Source organism: Dreissena polymorpha, chromosome 9 (genome assembly GCF_020536995.1).
Source record: "Dreissena polymorpha isolate Duluth1 chromosome 9, UMN_Dpol_1.0, whole genome shotgun sequence".
NCBI lineage: Eukaryota > Metazoa > Mollusca > Bivalvia > Myida > Dreissenidae > Dreissena > Dreissena polymorpha.
In genome coordinates this window covers 79,551,228-79,570,577 of record NC_068363.1, presented here as the reverse complement: position 1 = coordinate 79,570,577, position 19,350 = coordinate 79,551,228, and the positions used below count along the sequence as shown (strand labels likewise).

Below are 19,350 nucleotides of genomic sequence, written 5' to 3'. Positions count from 1 at the left end.
CGGCGGATTTCGATTGGATGCTGAAGCGTATTTGAGATAATAGCGGGTTATGGCTGCAAGAATGTCATTCAGATGCTCTTGCGGTTAAAACAGTTTCAATAATCACAGACTATAAACCCATTTATGCCTAGTGGACTCTCCCATCCTTCTAAATGGGATCAATTTATTTCCAAAATTAGAGATGTCTAGTATATTTATTTCTATATTTATAATATTTCTTACAGAAATTCCTTTAAGCAAACAGCGCAGACCCTGATGAGACACCGCATCATGCGGCGTCTCATCTGGGTCTACGCTGTTTGCCAAGGCCTTTTTCTAGACGCTAGGCATAAATGGGTTAATAATCAACTTTCAAAAATGTATTGATATTGCTGAAGCAATAAAGACCAGTAGCCAATTGTATAAATCTGGATATCTCTTATCCAGCGGATAACTTTTGGCTATCTTCAATTTTATGATAGGATAACCAAAAATTATCCGCTGGATAAGAGTTATCCAGATTTATACAATTGGCCGCTGTTGACAATAAAACTGTGCTCAGCGGTTATCTACTGGTTTAATGTACACATACAGAAAAGCATCAACACACCGAGAACCTCAAGTGCAGTCTATGTTTTGTGTTCACTAGCAATTGTCTTAAATGTGCGTAACTGATAACAAAATACATGCACGATGCATAAATAAACGGAACATGAAGACTGAAAATAACGTTTTTTTCACATTTTTCCCTTTGCATATAATTATAACATTTTTTGTAGACCAAACCACTGCAAGACAGAACAAAACCAATGTTTTATTCACTAAAGCATTTTACAGCTCATCGTGATCAAAATAAAGCATGTATACATGCGTGAAAAAAGTAATAACGATATTAATAAATTATGCTGTTGAGTGTTTATATAGCTACACACTGAAATGAGTTTTTATACTCAACTATATATTCACCCATTTATGCCTAGTGGACTCTCCCATCCTTCTTAATTGGATTAATTTGAATTGGAGGTATGTCTAGTATATTTATTTCTATATTTAGAATATTCCTTACAGAAATTCCTTCACGCAAACAGCGCAGACCTTGATGAGACGCGGCATCTTGCGGCGTCTCATCTGGGTCTACGCAGTTTGCCAAGGCCTTTTTTCTAGACGCTAGGCATAAATGGGTTAACGAAAACAAAAATAGTGGAGTCAGCCAAAAAGGACATTCATTTCATAATCGTTTCATAATACACTGTACATATTAACAAACATCGGCGTTAACAGACAAAACACAGTGCAATCATTTCATAGTAAACGGTAAATAAATAACAATAATAAACGCTGAGTTAAAGAAAAATAAAATTATTTCTTTTCTTAAAGCATGTAATGCATGAATTGCTAACTTCTGAAGGGTACCTTTATTATAACTTTTTAAGAATTTCAAAAATGTATTCATACTTGGTCTTATTGAATAGTGTTACGATATATTTTTGGATCTTTCTTCTAAATAAAATGGACAGCTATGCCGAAAAATACCTTTAACGTAATGATGTTTAGTTATGCTAGATCCACTCATGTTAATAACTGTACTTACTCGAGAACTATAAAACAGTCAAAATACCTATTATATCGTATATAATTTTTCCGCCACTATGTCCAAATAATACGTTATTTTATTTACGCGTATAATACGGTGCACCATCTGAATTACGACGCATCTATGTCATTCGTCAACAGTTGAGTGACAACTCCTGTCTTCGAAGAGTTAACCATGGCGAGGAAATGAGACATGGTCTGTCGTGAGTGGAGTTCGTTACGAGACTCAACCCTGAATAAACAATTCCACGAGCGGGACACTGAGTAGGCTTAAACATACCCGTCTTACGCAACCCGTTATTATGATCAATCAGAAACCATTGGTTTCCGAATTGCTCTTTCTGGCAGCGTCTAAAATACTTTAATACGTTGCGCGGGGAATCGCGATGAGATAGTTCCCGTAGTCGTTTTCCCAATGATTACGCAAATTACAAGCTGGCGTCATTTTTCATTCCATTGTTTATCGCTGGCAAGATTGGTAAATGACTATAAGAGGCGCTGTAAATCTGATGTGCGAGCATTTATCAAGTGTGAACGGTGGTAATCTGGTAGCCGGACTCAGACGTGAATCATCTGTGAACGATCAACGGGACCGTGTTGATCAATGCGCAAATGTGAGTCGTGTTCTAAGAAAACTGGGCATAATGCATGTGCGTAAAGTGTCGTCCCAGATTAGCCTGTGCAATCCGCATGGACTAGCCTGTGCATGGACGACACTTTCCGCTTTTAGGACATTTTTCGTTTAAATGAAGTCTCTTCTTGGCAAAAATTCAAATTTAGACGGAAAGTGTCGTCCCTGATTAGCCTGTGCGGACTGCACAGGCTAATCTGGGACGACACTTTACGCCCATGCATTATGCCCAGTGTTCTCATAACGCGATTCATGTGGTCTTATATTTTTGAGCCTCGCTCTTGGATTGCTTTTCGCTTATTTCTTGCATTGCTTTTCGCTTATTTCTTGCTTTCTTTACTGTGATTTCTAGCATTCGTTTAGGTTCTGTCCTTTTTACTTCTTTGCTCTCATTTCTAACATTTCTTAATTTTTATTACTCCTTTGTTTTTGCTCTCATTTATCTCTCTTTTTTGTTTGCTATGATTTCTTCCATGTCTTGTTATCAGATTTTGCATTTAAGTGTGCTCAGTTTTTCCTTTGTTTTTTCTTCCATTCCTTATACATTGTGTTTTCATATCAAAATTTAAATTTAAAGTATATTGGATGTCTGCGAAGTTTGTTTTAGCGCACCTGAGGCTTAAGTGTTCAATGGTGGGCTATTCTTATCTGTCACCGTCCTGCGCCGTCGTCCGTCGTCGCCAACAATTTGTGAAAAAGATCTTTTCCGTTTTAACCTAATGGGGGACAATAAACCAAGCTGTATAAGCCTCTGACGTGTGTGTTACTCTTCCAAAATAATTCAAACAAGCCAAAAACATAGCCTCCAGGAAGAAGGGCGTGTTGCCTGTTTTCCTTTGTCAAAACATTTACAAAAATTCTTTTGTCAGAAACTACCGGCGCTCGGTTTTACTTGAAAGTACCCCGGGTACTCTTTAGTATACTACAAAATACATGGGGTACAGAACATATACTAAAACTTTACCCGGAGTATTGCCGGATGCATTTAAGCGTATGTTCCGGATCCGGTGTACATTGTAGCATACTTAAGTGTATTCGGGGTACTTTAAAGTAGTACCTGAGCCGACAACGACTAATTGAGCACCTTTGCTCCGATTTTGAAATAGTTAACACAGTTGGTCCCAAAGTGGTCCTCTTCCTTAATATTGTAATTTATTTCGATTCCCTGAAAACTTTCAAAAACACTGATTCGATTATGAAATATTAAATAATATATACTTGATTGTATTTACCTTTAATACTTAAAGTAGAGATGGACTTTTCTGTTTATGGCTATATAGAAAAATATTGTATCAAACATCTTCTACTGATTCATTGAACAATTTCAGAAATGTTCCTTTAGTGTTCTGCAACATATCAGAAACACAACTGGGCCACCTGAGTCCATATTGACCCTCTTGTTTGGACCTTCTAAAGTCTGTTAACATGTTCTGGGACTGACTTCTTCTAAGAGCTCTTCTTTATACTGTTTCGATACAATACATGTAAGGAAAGCTACTTGTGTGAAATACATTATGTATACATATTTATAATAAATACGGTATTGTGCAAATGCCTTAATACACAATTTTAATTTAACCGATTAGTGTTCTTTTGTTTTATACTGTGTATACTTTATTTAGAGCTTAATCGTATATTCGTTTAAATACACCTATACGTATACATACATAAATATTTGCCCATTTTCACTCTCGTGAGAGTTTTAAGTTAAAACACATTTCGATCCTAATATTCAGCCATAACCAATCGCCCATATTTAACGCGTTAATCACCCATTAAGTTTTGACGTTTTTTGCTCTGCAAAACACAGTCTTTTCATCCGCAGTTAAACATTTGCGTCAGTTGTTCGGGTGATGAATTTAGCAACTGGTGGCCATATTTAGCCGAAATCATTATTCATCGAGTTTTTCGGGGAATTTTGCCAAGCTCGTGATTTTCCCCGATCAAATTTTATCAAAATGTATGTGTTCTTTTAAAGCGAGTTCTCAGGCATACCTATAACGTTGGACGTTGCCGGTTCTTTATATGACCACACATAGCGATTTCGTATAACATATCGGTTATAACATTACAGCTAACGATTATTTTTCATTAAGCAATATGATGGCTGCCGTAATGCTTAGCTGGATTCCTCGTCGAAATTGTTGCGCTCCGCGGGGAGCGGTAGAAATGCGTCTTTCAACGCGATATATCGGAGTCATTTTTGTTTTTACGTGCTAAAATGCTGGAATTAATGACTTCGTATAGTCTTATAGCATTTCGCCATAAAGTTATAGTCTTGAATCTTTATCACTGACGCGTTTGGGCTAAAGGATAACGATTACCTAAACAAGTTATGCTGTTGTTTGTACAACAGTTTGTGCATTCTTCATTTAGAGTTTTAATAAACATCGGATATAATATTTTTAATTTTTTCATTTTCTTATGGTTGTCATTATATGTTTTTATGCACTTAAGTTCCATGTTTCCTGTTTCAAATAAGAACTTATCAGGAATTATAAAATCGTGCGTGTTTTCATGAGACTTAATATTCAGAACGTTCCAAGAAAACAAGTCCGCCACACTAGGTGCCAAAAGCAGGTGAAGCTGGTATCTTTATTTTTGTTTATAACTGAATGATTTAAGTAGATGCAATTCTGCATCAGAAACTTTATGTCCAGAAGAGGTCGCGATTCTTATCGGCTAAACAGTTATCGCAGCGGTACGTTCAGCGCTTTTTTACTTCTGTGAGAATGGCCGTTTTTCACAATTTCAAGACGTTCGCGACTCAAATTTTCACAATTTCAAGAAGTTCGCGACTCAAATTTTTACAATTTCAAGAAGTTCGCGACTCAAATTTTCACGAGCAGTTCGCGATTTTTCACAACAAACTGCGAGGGGGGGGGAGGGGGGGGGGGGCAATGACGCTTCACAAAAACAGGAAAACACGCCATGACGTTTCCTCGCCTCTTAACTTAGCAGCTAGGTTTCCCCTTCCCATTTGGCTCCTGGGCGGTCAGGGTTTGCTTGCTTTTCGGTACAGTTAAGCAGAAATGGCATTATGAACTATGATTAAAAATACATCAGGGTGCTAAGGTCCTTACATTATGTGTCCCTCCGCGAAGGGACCTCGCAAACTTCGAACTACATGTATGCACGAAACAGGTCTGAGCAACGACGAGATATGGGCAGCACCCCGTTATTTCGTTCCATAGCTTTTAAAACATACTCAACATACAAACAGCGAAACGGACTGAAAGATTTATCTGACCACATCTTATTCATGTGAACATAGGTGTCCAAAAACCTGCTAGCGGGACCGAGTCGGGCTGCCAAAAAGTAGTTAATTAGAAATGAATTTTTGACAAGGATTTCCTTTTTCAAAGAAGTTTTGCTTCTGATCAACATCATGGCCTTACTCGTGTATACTTATCTAGTTGTATTAGCATAATGATGAAACATATGGTACTCTTTGCTATATTCAACAAGATGAGAATTAAAATTTGTTTGCAATCTGTATATCGAGCATGTTGTGTCAGTTCTACAAGGCGAATAGTTCCTTTGTATGTGTTAAGTTATAAACGATGATAATTATTTCATAATTATATCTGTCAAGTTTACGTTTACTGTGAAAGTTATTCCGTTTAAAGTGGCCGTCCAACAGATTTTGGCATGTATTGAAACTTGTCATTAAATGCTTTATATTGATAAATTTTAACATTTGAACTAAAAATATCCAGTAAAAAAAACAAGAATACAATTTAAAAAAAACGGAAAAAAGTAACCCTCAACAGGGCTCGAACCACTGACCCCTGGAGTCCTGGATTAAAAGCCTCCCGCCTTCACCACTCGACCATCCACGCTCAAAATCAGAGCGGACGTATTGTTTAGCTATATAAGCAACCATCGTAGTTTCCCAAAATATCGAATCGCGTCGACACGACGCTTTATCTGTTGGACGGCCCCTTTAAAACCAAAAAATTTTTGGATGTCATTACCGTAAACATGTTATTTAACTCGTCATCGGGTTAGTAAGTTGAATTCGTTTGATACTTACTCAACACGACATAAGAAATACTTGACTATGTATTCGATTATTCAGTGCTCATGGCCGTTCTTTTCATTGCGTTGTTTATTGGGATGTTTAGCACCAATTCGTTTTTTCTTGTTTACAAAAAGATCATGATCAAGATGTCTTGTTTACATTATTATGTTACCAGACCCTCCAAAATATAATACCGATACCACATTTTAGTACGAGTAACAACATTTATTTAAGACATTTATTTTATTTATTTACACTTAATTTTTTTAAGTTGTTTACCTTACGTTAATTATATAGTTTTGTAGTAAAGGGGGTCCTCGGTGCATGATTTGACGTGTTAGTTTTTTTTTTTAAATATGCTGACTTCAGATGCTCTACATTGTCTATGGTAAAATAATGTGTTGTTTCCCACGGAAAAAATGTGCTGCCATGGATCCAAATCCAATATTTTCGCCAAGATGGCCGCCCCAAAAATCCTAGAAAATACCGTGTTTTCGACACAAACGACATGCAAGATTTTTGATAGCTTTTAAGCAATTGATAACATATTATTTTTGTAACAGAAATACGCTTGTTTTAAATTGGTACATACAAAAATCATAACTTCAGAGTGTCTTCCTGAACCGAGTTAATCTGAGCCTCGTTAAGTGAAAATTGGACTTAATGCATGTGCTCTATGCATAATTCTAGATTAACATGTGCAGTTCCGCTTAACCCTTTAAGCGCTGGAAACGAATTTTGAAGGCCTTTGCAAACAGTTTGGATACAGATGAGACGCCACAGAACGTGGCGTCTCATCAGGATCCAAACTGTTTGCTATTCGGATAGTATTCTTTGAAAAAAATCGAAGAAATGGCTAATTTTAGAAATTCAGCAGACGACATTTTAGGCAGAAAGTGTCGTCCCTGAGTAGCCTCTGAGGACCACGCAGGATAATCTGGGATGACATTTTTCTCAAATGCTTTAAGCCCCATTTTCCCAGAACGAGGCTAATATGCATTTTGCCCCGAGGATACCACTTGTAAGTTTGCGACCAACAGCTGACTCTCGTTCGAAGTCGATTTAATTTATTCCTTAGCATAGTACAACTGTTATAATGGAACTTTGTTGTCGGCCTCTTGTTCTCTAGCCCCGCCCCCTTCCTCTGCGTCGTTGTCTTTCGCGAATTCGCTTTGGACCCCCATGACTATAAAAGAGAAACTCGATATAAGACCGCGCACGTTGAAACACTAAAGTTCTCGCTACAAAAAGTATTTACAGACGCTCAACACTTGTTAAAGTTTCTAGAACAGATTTGGTGTGGCTTTTTAAATTAGATTTATGTGACAATGAGCATGTTTAAAGTTGCAATAACGTACTTGGCTTGACTTTCATAAAGTAAAATTATTTATTTTTTCTTTATATATGAATGTTTATGTCAACAGAAAAGTTGTTGGTTGTGGCAAAGAGCAGTAAATATATAGAATTAAATGGAATTCAGTTTGACAAACCGTTTGATGTAAGTCTGGATTTAAACACGTTCGGAGCATGTAGTGTAAGAATTAAAGTCTAGTTTCGACGTATTATTGAATTTCAAGAATCCAGACGATTGTAAATAATTCCTTTGACACCATTTTTACGGGCCTGCAACGCCGACTAAGACATAAACTTGTTGCGGATAACATTTCTCGAGAAATGTATGTGACATTTACAACGAAAATAGAAGTGACATCTTTACGGGAAAACGTTGTCAATTATGTAATAATGTTCGTCGAAAAAGAATTTCATAATGGGATTACAAGAGATCTTTAGATTGTACGTAAGACAGTTTTACAACGGCTTTTCTCGTGCAATGTTCCATGATAAAGAGAGCGGAGAACTGTACAGAGAAATTACCAAGTAATAGTTTGGCCGATAATACAAATTGCAATTTCTGAAGAAGTCATTACTGCATATTTATATAATAACACTGTGATTATATACGTATTGGACGTTGAACGCTGTGATTGTTTTTGCTGCTTAACAATTGTGACAGAGGGACAGCTATTTTACTCTTTTTTTCAGCGTTTAATAAACGCACAGCTTAAACAATTTAGTATTTTCATAAACTTAGAAAGTACCTAAAGTGTATGTTTATTTAAGTGTTATACAAGCGCGACTTAGCCTGTACGTTTTGGACAAGTGTTTAATTAACCTTAATTCCTATGAATTCTGCCATATAATGTAAAGAATACGACTTTCTCAACCAAACACAATGCAACAACAGTAAATAAGGAATTTGTATTGAAAAGTCGGTTAAATTTGCAATAAAGGTCTATACTAAAATATTCAGCAAAACATATTTTGTAAGACTAAAGACATTGCGCGTGGAAGAGATTTTCAATTATCTGCAATATCATAATGCAAAGACTTTTTAACCGGGGTTATTCATTTTATTTATTCAAAAAAGGAGGGAAAATCCGTACAGCGCCTTTTACCGAAATTAAAGGCAGAAAGGTGGTCGATTTAAGTTTGAATATCATATTTGGGTAAAGAATTGGAGCGTATCGTTCGCCGGGCAGGGGAGTTTGTAGCAATCGGTTAATACACCTGCCGCCCCGAACGCCCAACCAAGATTCTGTATGGTTGAAGCACGTAGAAACATCTGCCACCGCTGAGCAACACGTCATTCCGCGCCCAGTTTGAAAATTTCGAATCATAATCACAGCGATCTTGAATTCACGTGTTTAAATTTCCATAGTGTACGCTGGGTTCGTTACAGTTGTGAAGTGACCGCCTTTGAGGCCAGAGGGTAAAACAGCGGTGCGGACATGGGCATGTGAGGACAGTAAATATCAAATGAATGTGGGGATTATGTATTTTCGCTTGTTTTCGTGCGTTTAACTCGAATAAATGCAACTGGTTGCTTGTTAATAGAGACGTACTTTCGTGTTTAAGATTGAAATTAATATTAATGGACGTTTGAATAATTAAATAAGACATTTCAGCGTTTTCGATCATTTCGTTTTGAGAGTATCTCGGATTAGCAGACTTTGCCTGCTGCAATTAGAGGTTAGAGACAGAGGAAAAAGTCCCTAGGACTAATAGCAACGAACAACAAGTGGAATCGGTGTAGAATTGATTACTAGTGTCGGAAAGAAACGACCTGCTGTCCCCGTAAGGTGTGTTCCTGGACTATCGTGGACGAGTAGATTATAGACGATAAGAGAAAATAAATTGGTCTGACACCGGTTGTGCTTATTTGGCGATTCAAAGTGGCACTTTTGATTATATGGGATTCCGAGTCAATGCGGAGTTGGCCTGCGTGATAAGTGGAAACGACAGACAAGAGAGCCTGTAACGCAACAAGGCGAGGCAAATGTAAAAAAAGTCGAACACATGTAATGTATGAACTTATAAACATAGGGTTAAGATATAAGACTTAAAAAAGACAATTAAAGTGGAGGATTTTAAAGAATGAATAGTTTTCACACCAACGAATTACGATACAGACGATAAATAACAGCTAAAGAAATAAAAATCAACGGATTTAGAACAAACTCGGATACACAACCGGACGGATAATCATAATAAAGAAACAATTACACGTTTTTTTCTGAAAACACAATAGCGGAAAACAAAAGCAGCCATGCCGCGGTCATTTCTCGTAAAGAAGCACGAGGAGATTCGATCCTACCAGAGCTACAAGCCCCGTGTAGACGATACCGACGCCGTCATCGTTCCCGACAGCATATTCGCGCTGACGCCGTACACTCCGGTGCTACTTCCGACGGCGTACACTCCGGCGCTACTTCCGCTTACAGTAAAGCTCAATAACGGTAAGTAACGATACTTGGTTCGAGTATGTAGCAAGTACCCGTATTCACCAATCTAACATTATACTTACGAACGAAGATTTATACGTAAGGTATATAAATATCTGTTTGTTTGTTTCAGAAAGAATTACGTATTTTTCCTGTAATATTTGTTGATTTTGGAAATGGTCATTGTGTTCACTGTTTACATTTTCTTTTAAATGCATAAACTAAATACCACGTGTGACTAAACATTTATATAGTTTGTAATACAAAGCAATTGCAAGAATACCTACGTGTTATGTCTTAAAAATGGTTGATGATTATGGACCCTGTTTTGAAGTTAATATAGTGCTCATGCGAATAATAAAAAGTAGCAACAGAAATGTATAATCCGGCCGACATACTCAGTTGGTAGAGAGTCGGAGCATCCCGGGTTCGATCCCCTACCCGGCCACATGCGTGAGTGTTGGTAATGAAATCATTTGTGCGGCCACCTCTTGTGCCTACATGTAATATCTAAAGCAGTTTTGTGTTACTGGTACAAGAATTACTCTTAGTAGTGGTAAGCCAACTCGTCCAGAAACAGTGTGAGTTGATGTATTCTCCGCCGTGATGACTTAAAAACTGTTGAAAACTTAAAAACAAGTCAACTCAACACACAACCTTAAAGGGACATTTTTACGTTTTGATAAATTGACAAAATCGGGGAAAAAATGTTTCATATCTGCAAAATTTCGCTGTATTTATGTTTTTTGTTAAGAAACAGTATTAGTGAACATATTCTATGCTTTAAAATATATACATTATATGCATCTTTTTACGATATAAAAACCTGAAAATTATCAAGCGTTTCAAACGCGAAACAATTGTATAATTTGGAAAGTTTTGTTCTTAGCGTTTTATTTTGTGACATTTTGAGGAATGATGATATTAGGAACAAAATGCACGTATAGAATCGTGTGAACGGATGGCCGACTGGTTTGAAGCAAGACTTTAACGCCAAGGATCAGTGGTTCGAGCCAAGGAGTGGATTACTTATTTTTCTTTCTTTTATTTCATTTTTGTTTTATACATGAATTCTTTAGTTCCGATGTTTACTTTTATCATTTAATTTTTAACTTCAAAACATGCCAAAATCCGTGAATTGGTCCCTTTAGCTGTAATAAACAACGGGAACTCATATATATGTACTTATACAGTTCCGTTATGAAATCTTCATTATTTTTTAAGCTCGCTTTTAAACGATAAAATTAACATAAGCGCTTTATGAACGGATACATTCGGCATTTAATACACGCCACTCAATGGAATAAATGAAATGCTTAACGTCCCTCGTTGGGGGTCAATTCTATAATATTTCGGGCATTCTGTTTTTTAGTGCAAATCAAATGTTAAGATATTTCGTTTCATATATCCGTTTTGTAACAAACACATTTAAGCCACGCTCTAAGAAAACAGGATTTAATGTATGAGCGTTAAATATCGTCCCAGATTAGCCTGTGCAAATCGCACTTGCCTATCATAGACGAAACGTTTCGCCTGAACAAGATTGTCGCTAAAAAGAGACTCCCTTCAAACGATATTACAATAGCAGCAGAAAGTGTCGTACCTTAATAACCTGCAAAAGGCTTATCTGGGACGACACGCACATGCATTAAGCCCCATATTCATAGACACGCACATGCATTAAGCCCCATATTCATAGACACGCACATGCATTAAGCCCCATATTCATAGACACGCACATGCATTTAGCCCCATATTCATAGACACGCACATGCATTTAGCCCCATATTCATAGACACGCACATGCATTAAGCCCCATATTCATAGACACGCACATGCATTTAGCCCCATATTCATAGACACGCACATGCATTAAGCCCCATATTCATAGACACGCACATGCATTAAGCCCCATATTCATAGACACGCACATGCATTAAGCCCCATATTCATAGACACGCACATGCATTAAGCCCCATATTCATAGACACGCACATGCATTTAGCCCCATATTCATAGACACGCACATGCATTAAGCCCCATATTCATAGACACGCACATGCATTAAGCCCCATATTCATAGACACGCACATGCATTAAGCCCCATATTCATAGACACGCACATGCATTAAGCCCCATATTCATAGACACGCACATGCATTAAGCCCCATATTCATAGACACGCACATGCATTAAGCCCCATATTCATAGACACGCACATGCATTAAGCCCCATATTCATAGACACGCACATGCATTAAGCCCCATATTCATAGACACGCACATGCATTAAGCCCCATATTCATAGACACGCACATGCATTTAGCCCCATATTCATAGACACGCACATGCATTTAGCCCATATTCATAGACACGCACATGCATTAAGCCCCATATTCATAGACACGCACATGCATTAAGCCCCATATTCATAGACACGCACATGCATTAAGCCCCATATTCATAGACACGCACATGCATTAAGCCCCATATTCATAGACACGCACATGCATTAAGCCCCATATTCATAGACACGCACATGCATTTAGCCCCATATTCATAGACACGCACATGCATTTAGCCCCATATTCATAGACACGCACATGCATTAAGCCCCATATTCATAGACACGCACATGCATTAAGCCCCATATTCATAGACACGCACATGCATTAAGCCCCATATTCATAGACACGCACATGCATTTAGCCCCATATTCATAGACACGCACATGCATTTAGCCCCATATTCATAGACACGCACATGCATTAAGCCCCATATTCATAGACACGCACATGCATTAAGCCCCATATTCATAGACACGCACATGCATTTAGCCCCATATTCATAGACACGCACATGCATTAAGCCCCATATTCATAGACACGAACATGCATTAAGCCCCATATTCATAGACACGCACATGCATTTAGCCCCATATTCATAGACACGCACATGCATTTAAGCCCCATATTCATAGACACGCACATGCATTAAGCCCCATATTCATAGACACGCACATGCATTTAAGCCCCATATTCATAGACACGCACATGCATTAAGCCCCATATTCATAGACACGCACATGCATTTAGCCCCATATTCATAGACACGCTTATGCATTAAGCCCCATATTCATAGACACGCACATGCATTAAGCCCCATATTCATAGACACGCACATGCATTTAAGCCCCATATTCATAGACACGCACATGCATTAAGCCCCATATTCATAGACACGCACATGCATTAAGCCCCATATTCATAGACACGCACATGCATTAAGCCCCATATTCATAGACACGCACATGCATTAAGCCCCATATTCATAGACACGCACATGCATTAAGCCCCATATTCATAGACACGCACATGCATTAAGCCCCATATTCATAGACACGCACATGCATTAAGCCCCATATTCATAGACACGCACATGCATTAAGCCCCATATTCATAGACACGCACATGCATTTAGCCCCATATTCATAGACACGCACATGCATTAAGCCCCATATTCATAGACACGCACATGCATTAAGCCCCATATTCATAGACACGCACATGCATTAAGCCCCATATTCATAGACACGCACATGCATTAAGCCCCATATTCATAGACACGCACATGCATTAAGCCCCATATTCATAGACACGCACATGCATTAAGCCCCATATTCATAGACACGCACATGCATTTAGCCCCATATTCATAGACACGCACATGCATTAAGCCCCATATTCCCATACACGTACATGCAGTAAGCCCTATATTCCCAGACACGCATACGCATAAACCCCCATATTTCCAGACACACACATACATTAAGCCCCATATTCCCAGACACACACATGCATTAGGCCCCATATTCCCACATGGACGCTCATTTAAATAAGGCCCGCGTGGTACACGTCAAATGATGTATATAATTGATATTTTAGAGCACAGTAAATGTTCAGTATTATTGTTTCCTCATCATTAATATCATAACTACAACGAAAATTTGCTAATCTGAAACTTTTTTTCCAATTTTGTCAATTTACCAAAACGTGAAAAGGTCTCTTTAAGCAAAAAAATGACATAACTAATTTAAAATCAGTCATTAAAATACATATGTTTGAATACAGAACAGCTTTGATTTTTTCTTTGATTTTTTACAATAGCATTTTATTCAAAGACGCTTCAATTTAAATATTTGGTCTTTAGCAACAATATTGGTATCCCAAAAATTGTGCGTTCATTATTGTGCGCCATTTTCTGGCGACGGAAAGCATTCGTTAAGCAATAATTCCCTCGATTTTACATCAAGTCATTAAACATTCTTTTTTTTTCACAAGCAAATACCCTTGCACCGATTCGTCAACTAGAAGCTCAGGAAGGTGTTAATTACTGAGGATAAAACAATTGTCTTGCACATCTGCACTTCATGGTGATTCCATACTTGAATTTTAATTGTATCGCTTTTGAAAGGTGAAATAAGGTAGCTATCCGAACACAGGACCGTTAATCTATTGCCATGCAAATAACTAAGTTCAAGGGCACATAACTCGGAAAAGAGTGAATAATTGAGTCGTGTTCTGAGAAAATTGGGCATAATGCATGTGCGTAAAGTGTCGTCCCAGATTATCATGTGCAGTCCGCACAGGCTAAGTGCGGACTGCACAGGCTAATCTGGGACGACACTTTACCTACATGCATTATGCCTAGTTTTCTCAGAACGCGACTCAATTGGTTATGAATAATCTTGTCTAACTAGTGCATACACACTTCATAATTATGACACATTTTTCTTCCAATCTAATCGGTTGACAAATATCGTGGTAGATGGGCAGATGATGTAAATACCGAAATTGTGAATCGATATTCACCTCCTATCTCGGTTTGCGGGGAATGGGGGTGGGGTTGAGGGTATTACAACTTACAGTTTCAACTCCATAATTTGTTTACATTCCATTTCGGGCGAACTTCGCGGTCGGATTTTAGGCTTAAGGTTTTCTGGATTAAAAAAACATGCGGCTCATGGTGACACTTTATTTATGATTTAATGGAAGAACTAGAACTCATTATCAAACTTTTTTTTGGTGAAAATTACATTTTACAAGTGGATTCAAGTGGATTCCAGTTCAAGCCAAACTGTTGCAACGGATTGCAAGTAGGCTTGACCGCATTTTCTATGGGCATTTATTTCGTTTTTATTATCGAACAAAACGAGATGATTAAATTTTAAATCTGTCAAACATAAGCGTTCATTTGCCTAATGGTTAGGGCTCTTGGGCGTTAAAGTGTCGATGGTTTAAGTTTTGAACGGGGCCTGGTTTCCATTCCGGCAGCTAGTTAACTCAAACGCAACTCGAATGCAAACCTGTCTAGAGCAGAACATAGGGAGCAGGGATCCGTCTTATTTAACATCGTATTACCAATCAAACTACGATGCATTTTTATTGAAATATAATCGCTAAGTGCCAATATATGGTCACATTAAATTACGTTGGTTTGGTTGATTATCGCGGCACTGACTTTGTAGTAACACTAGGGATAATGAAATAGGATGCGATACTGGTACATTTCAGTTTCTATTGTACGTGCTTTCTGTTCACGAATGATTCTTATACTTTAACCCATTTATGCCCAGTGGACTCTCCCATCCTTCTTAATTGGATCAATTTATTTCGAAAATTAGGGATGTCTAGTTTACTTATTTCTATATTTAGAATATTTATTACTGAAAATCCTTTTAGCAAACAGCGCAGATCCAGATGAGACGCCGCATCATGCGGCGTCTCATCTGGGTCTACGCTGTTTGCAGTGTCCTTTTTTTCAGGACGCTAGGCATAAATGGGTTAAACAAGTTCTAAAAAATAAGCACATACATATTATTTAACAAGTTGTTGGTAATACAGCGTATTTTCACCAGTAAAATAGACATCATAAGAGCGCAAATGACAATACAAAATATAGCTTATGATTATGAAATGATTTTGATTCATACACCTTACATTAGACAATGTCGATCATCTTTACATCCGTCATTGTATACTTACTAACGCACTGTCACAACATAACGGGCTCGATTGCGACATGCTAAGGCTGAGAGTTGAGTCCGTTTTTACAGAATCAAGGAAGGGTCTCGTGGATGCAGGCATTTAAAAACATTTCAAAGGAGTCAAAACGGCACACTGACCAAACATTTTCAGTTTTCTTTAGATAATGTTAAGAAAACCTGTTTTAATAATTGTTGAAAGGTTTGGATTGTTTTAAAATAGCACATCTAATGTTTCCAGTAACGGTTCCTTTGAAATGCCATTACAAAATTACTGTAATCAGGATTCACAGAGGCCATAAACACTCATTCTATCAGTGCCTAGTTGCCGTTCATTGCGCATAGTTTTATTTACTATCCCGCGCAACGCGAACATTTTCCTTAGAATTTCAACCCTCGTCATCGATTACAAAACACATTTTGCGCAGTTTAGCCACCAAGGCTGTAATTTCGTCGGCATGAGGTATTGCTCCACGTGTTGCTAAAGTTTCCGGCATTGATTCGAGCGCTTTATTTGCAGCCGTCTTGACACCTGCTTGGTGGCAAAACACCGAATAGCGGCCTTTTTAATTACTGCCTGTATTAAGCTAATTTACAGTCATACCCCATGACTGCCGTGCATTTGCGGACAATTTGATAAAATGGATTTGGAACAAACAATATGTACATTCCGGTGAACAGGCTATATTGGTACATCATATAGACCGCGCAATGCGAAAAGGGGTCTTATACCTTATGCGACCAGCGTGAATCCAGAGCAGACTGATAAGACAGTACATTGTCCGCTAATGAGATCACGAAACTTTGCATGCATTTATTATCCGACATGGTAATTCGCCATCTAGTCTGGAGCTACACTGGCCGGAAACGGCGTAAGACCCTTTTTCCCACGACGCGGCTCATATATCGCCGAAAGAGGATCTTAATTGTAAAGACCATGTTACTTCGAAATTCCCTGCCCCAGTAAAGCCTTGAACTACTCAGGTGCCGCCACAACGTGAGATTTTTTAAACCTACCAGGCCCCTTATGTTGCCAACAGACGAATTCCGCCCCAAACCCGTCCAGCACAGTTTACACTGTGGGTGCATACACGAGTAAAGAAAAATTCATTAAACATCGAGACAACGGAATTGGTTTTGCAGAAAGTTTATATATCACAATTGCCCTGGTTCTTGCCACCAAGTCTGTTCGCCGAAAACACCAACCTGTTCGGCCCTTTTCTCAATAATTGTTCCATATAAACCCGCACGGTTTGGCATCGCCTGCTTAGCCCATGTTCCCGAGTACTAGAAAATCACCTGTCAATGTTCAAGTGGTGTCATAAACGCAGCTGCGCTATCACTATTCCTGTGTAAATCAATTGCATTGTAAGCGGCCCATTTTACTTGTTTGATTTAACACTTTGCATGCTGGGAAATTTGTCGTCTGCTAAAATGTCGTCTGCTGAATTTCTAAAATAAGCATTTTCTTCGATTTTTTTTTCAAAGAATACAATCAGAATAGCAAACAGTTTGGATCCTGGTGAGACGCCACGTTCTGTGGCGTCTCATCTGGATCCAAACTGTTTGCAAAGGCCTTCAACATTCGGTTCCAGCACTGAAAGAGTTAATATCGAGATTCGTCTCTTGATTCGCTTGCATGATGGAAGATTGAAAATCAAATCTATAGACGATTAAACTGAACGTTTTCATTCACGTGATGTTTGAGAATTGTATTAATTTTATGCATGTTAACATAAATTCGTTTGCTTTAAAGATTTGATCTATTCATTAAGGTTATTTATACAATTTAAAGTGGCTGAATTTAAAGTGACTGAATAAATGATATGCGAGATCTTTTTGAGTTAAGTGCGTTTCACTAAGAATTGCTCCGAAATGTTGTTGGTCTGTTCAGCTTAAACATTAATTATCTCTAATGTATTTTAAGTTTAAAATAGTTTTAAAATAAGTTTGTTTATCGTTGCAGGCTATATTCAAGACATCGTCAGTCCGACGCTTCCGTTGGAGTCCGCCGACAATTCACCGCAGGGAGCGGCCAGGGATGATGACGAGACATCAGAAGTGGAACCGCAGCTCCAGTTGCGCAAAGAGAAGCTTGACGACAACGCTATAGCCGCCGAAATCATCAAAAAGTTCCAAAAGAACAACTACCCTACCGGCGTATCTAGTAACGTCACGATCGGTTACACGTATGACGCATTTTTCGTCAGCGACGGCAGGTCACGTGGCAAGAACTTCGGCGAGAAAAACGGCGGGAAACAACGTTACACGTGCAACGAGTGTGGCAAGGACTACGCGACGTCCAGCAACCTGTCACGTCATAAGCAGACGCACCGAAGTATGGACAGCAAGCTCGCGAAGAGGTGCCACCACTGCGGGAAGACGTACGTCTCTATGCCGGCGCTCTCAATGCATCTCCTCACACACGACCTGAAACACAAATGCGACATCTGTGGAAAGGCGTTCAGCCGCCCGTGGTTACTGCAGGGCCACTTCCGGTCGCACACCGGAGAGAAGCCGTACGGATGCGCGCACTGCGGCAAGGCGTTCGCGGACCGCTCTAACCTGCGCGCGCACATGCAGACGCACTCAGCCTACAAGAGCTACAACTGCAAGCGCTGCAACAAGTCTTTCGCGCTGAAATCTTACCTGAACAAGCACTACGAGTCCGCGTGTATCCGAGACGACGGCGAGTGTATTGACGTTGACGGTGACGTTGACGTGTCTTCCACGTCATCAACGTCGTCTACGTCTTCCGTTTGCTCAGATGATAGCTTCATACACGCGCGCAAGATCGAATAGCCGTCTTCAGGCATGTCAATGATAAATGTGAGGCCAATCGGTATGCATTACTCGGGATCGTTCTTTAGACATCCCACAAAGACACCAAGTACTGGTTCTACCCTGGAAACGGACTCGAGAGCGTTTTGACAAGCCTTAGGCTTTCGATGCAATAGCGCGAAAATATATAGGATTAAAATTAATCAGTAATGACCCATCGGACGCTGCAAAGTACGAATGATAATTTACACAGTTAAATGCAAGAAGACTTGCTTTAAGTCACTTGGTGAGTATATGAAAGAGAAGATGCGCCGTGCAAGGTTTTAAAGAGTTTTGACATAGGTGAAAATGGAAGAAGATTATTTGACCATTTAAACCGTATTCATGAAACCCTCTTTTCCGTATATCGTTTCAAATGGGGTAAACGTTGAATGAAGCAACGCAGTCACGTGGTGATGGTGACACGATCTTTACCTGTAAATGGGACTGGTTTAAAGAGACGTGAACTTTAAAATAAT

At 38.8% G+C, this 19,350-nt stretch overlaps 1 protein-coding gene across 1 annotated transcript; it reads left to right on the top strand.

Annotated features, from left to right (window-relative positions):
* Positions 1–9,834: 9,834 nt before the first annotated feature.
* On the top strand, positions 9,835–18,853 carry LOC127846208 (transcriptional repressor scratch 2-like). Its single transcript, XM_052377379.1, has 2 exons — positions 9,835–10,024; positions 18,018–18,853. The coding sequence occupies exons 1-2, from the start codon at positions 9,835–9,837 to the stop codon at positions 18,851–18,853; spliced, it is 1,026 nt and encodes a 341-aa protein (XP_052233339.1).
* The last annotated feature ends 497 nt before the right edge of the window (positions 18,854–19,350 follow it).

Excerpts from the sequence above, each read along its gene's own strand:
- LOC127846208 (XM_052377379.1), top strand. The coding sequence starts at position 9,835 with ATGCCGCGGTCATTTCTCGTAAAGAAGCACGAGGAGATTCGATCCTAC. Across the intron at positions 10,025-18,017 it reads TACAGTAAAGCTCAATAACG|GCTATATTCAAGACATCGTC; the intron begins GTAAGTAACGAT and ends TTATCGTTGCAG.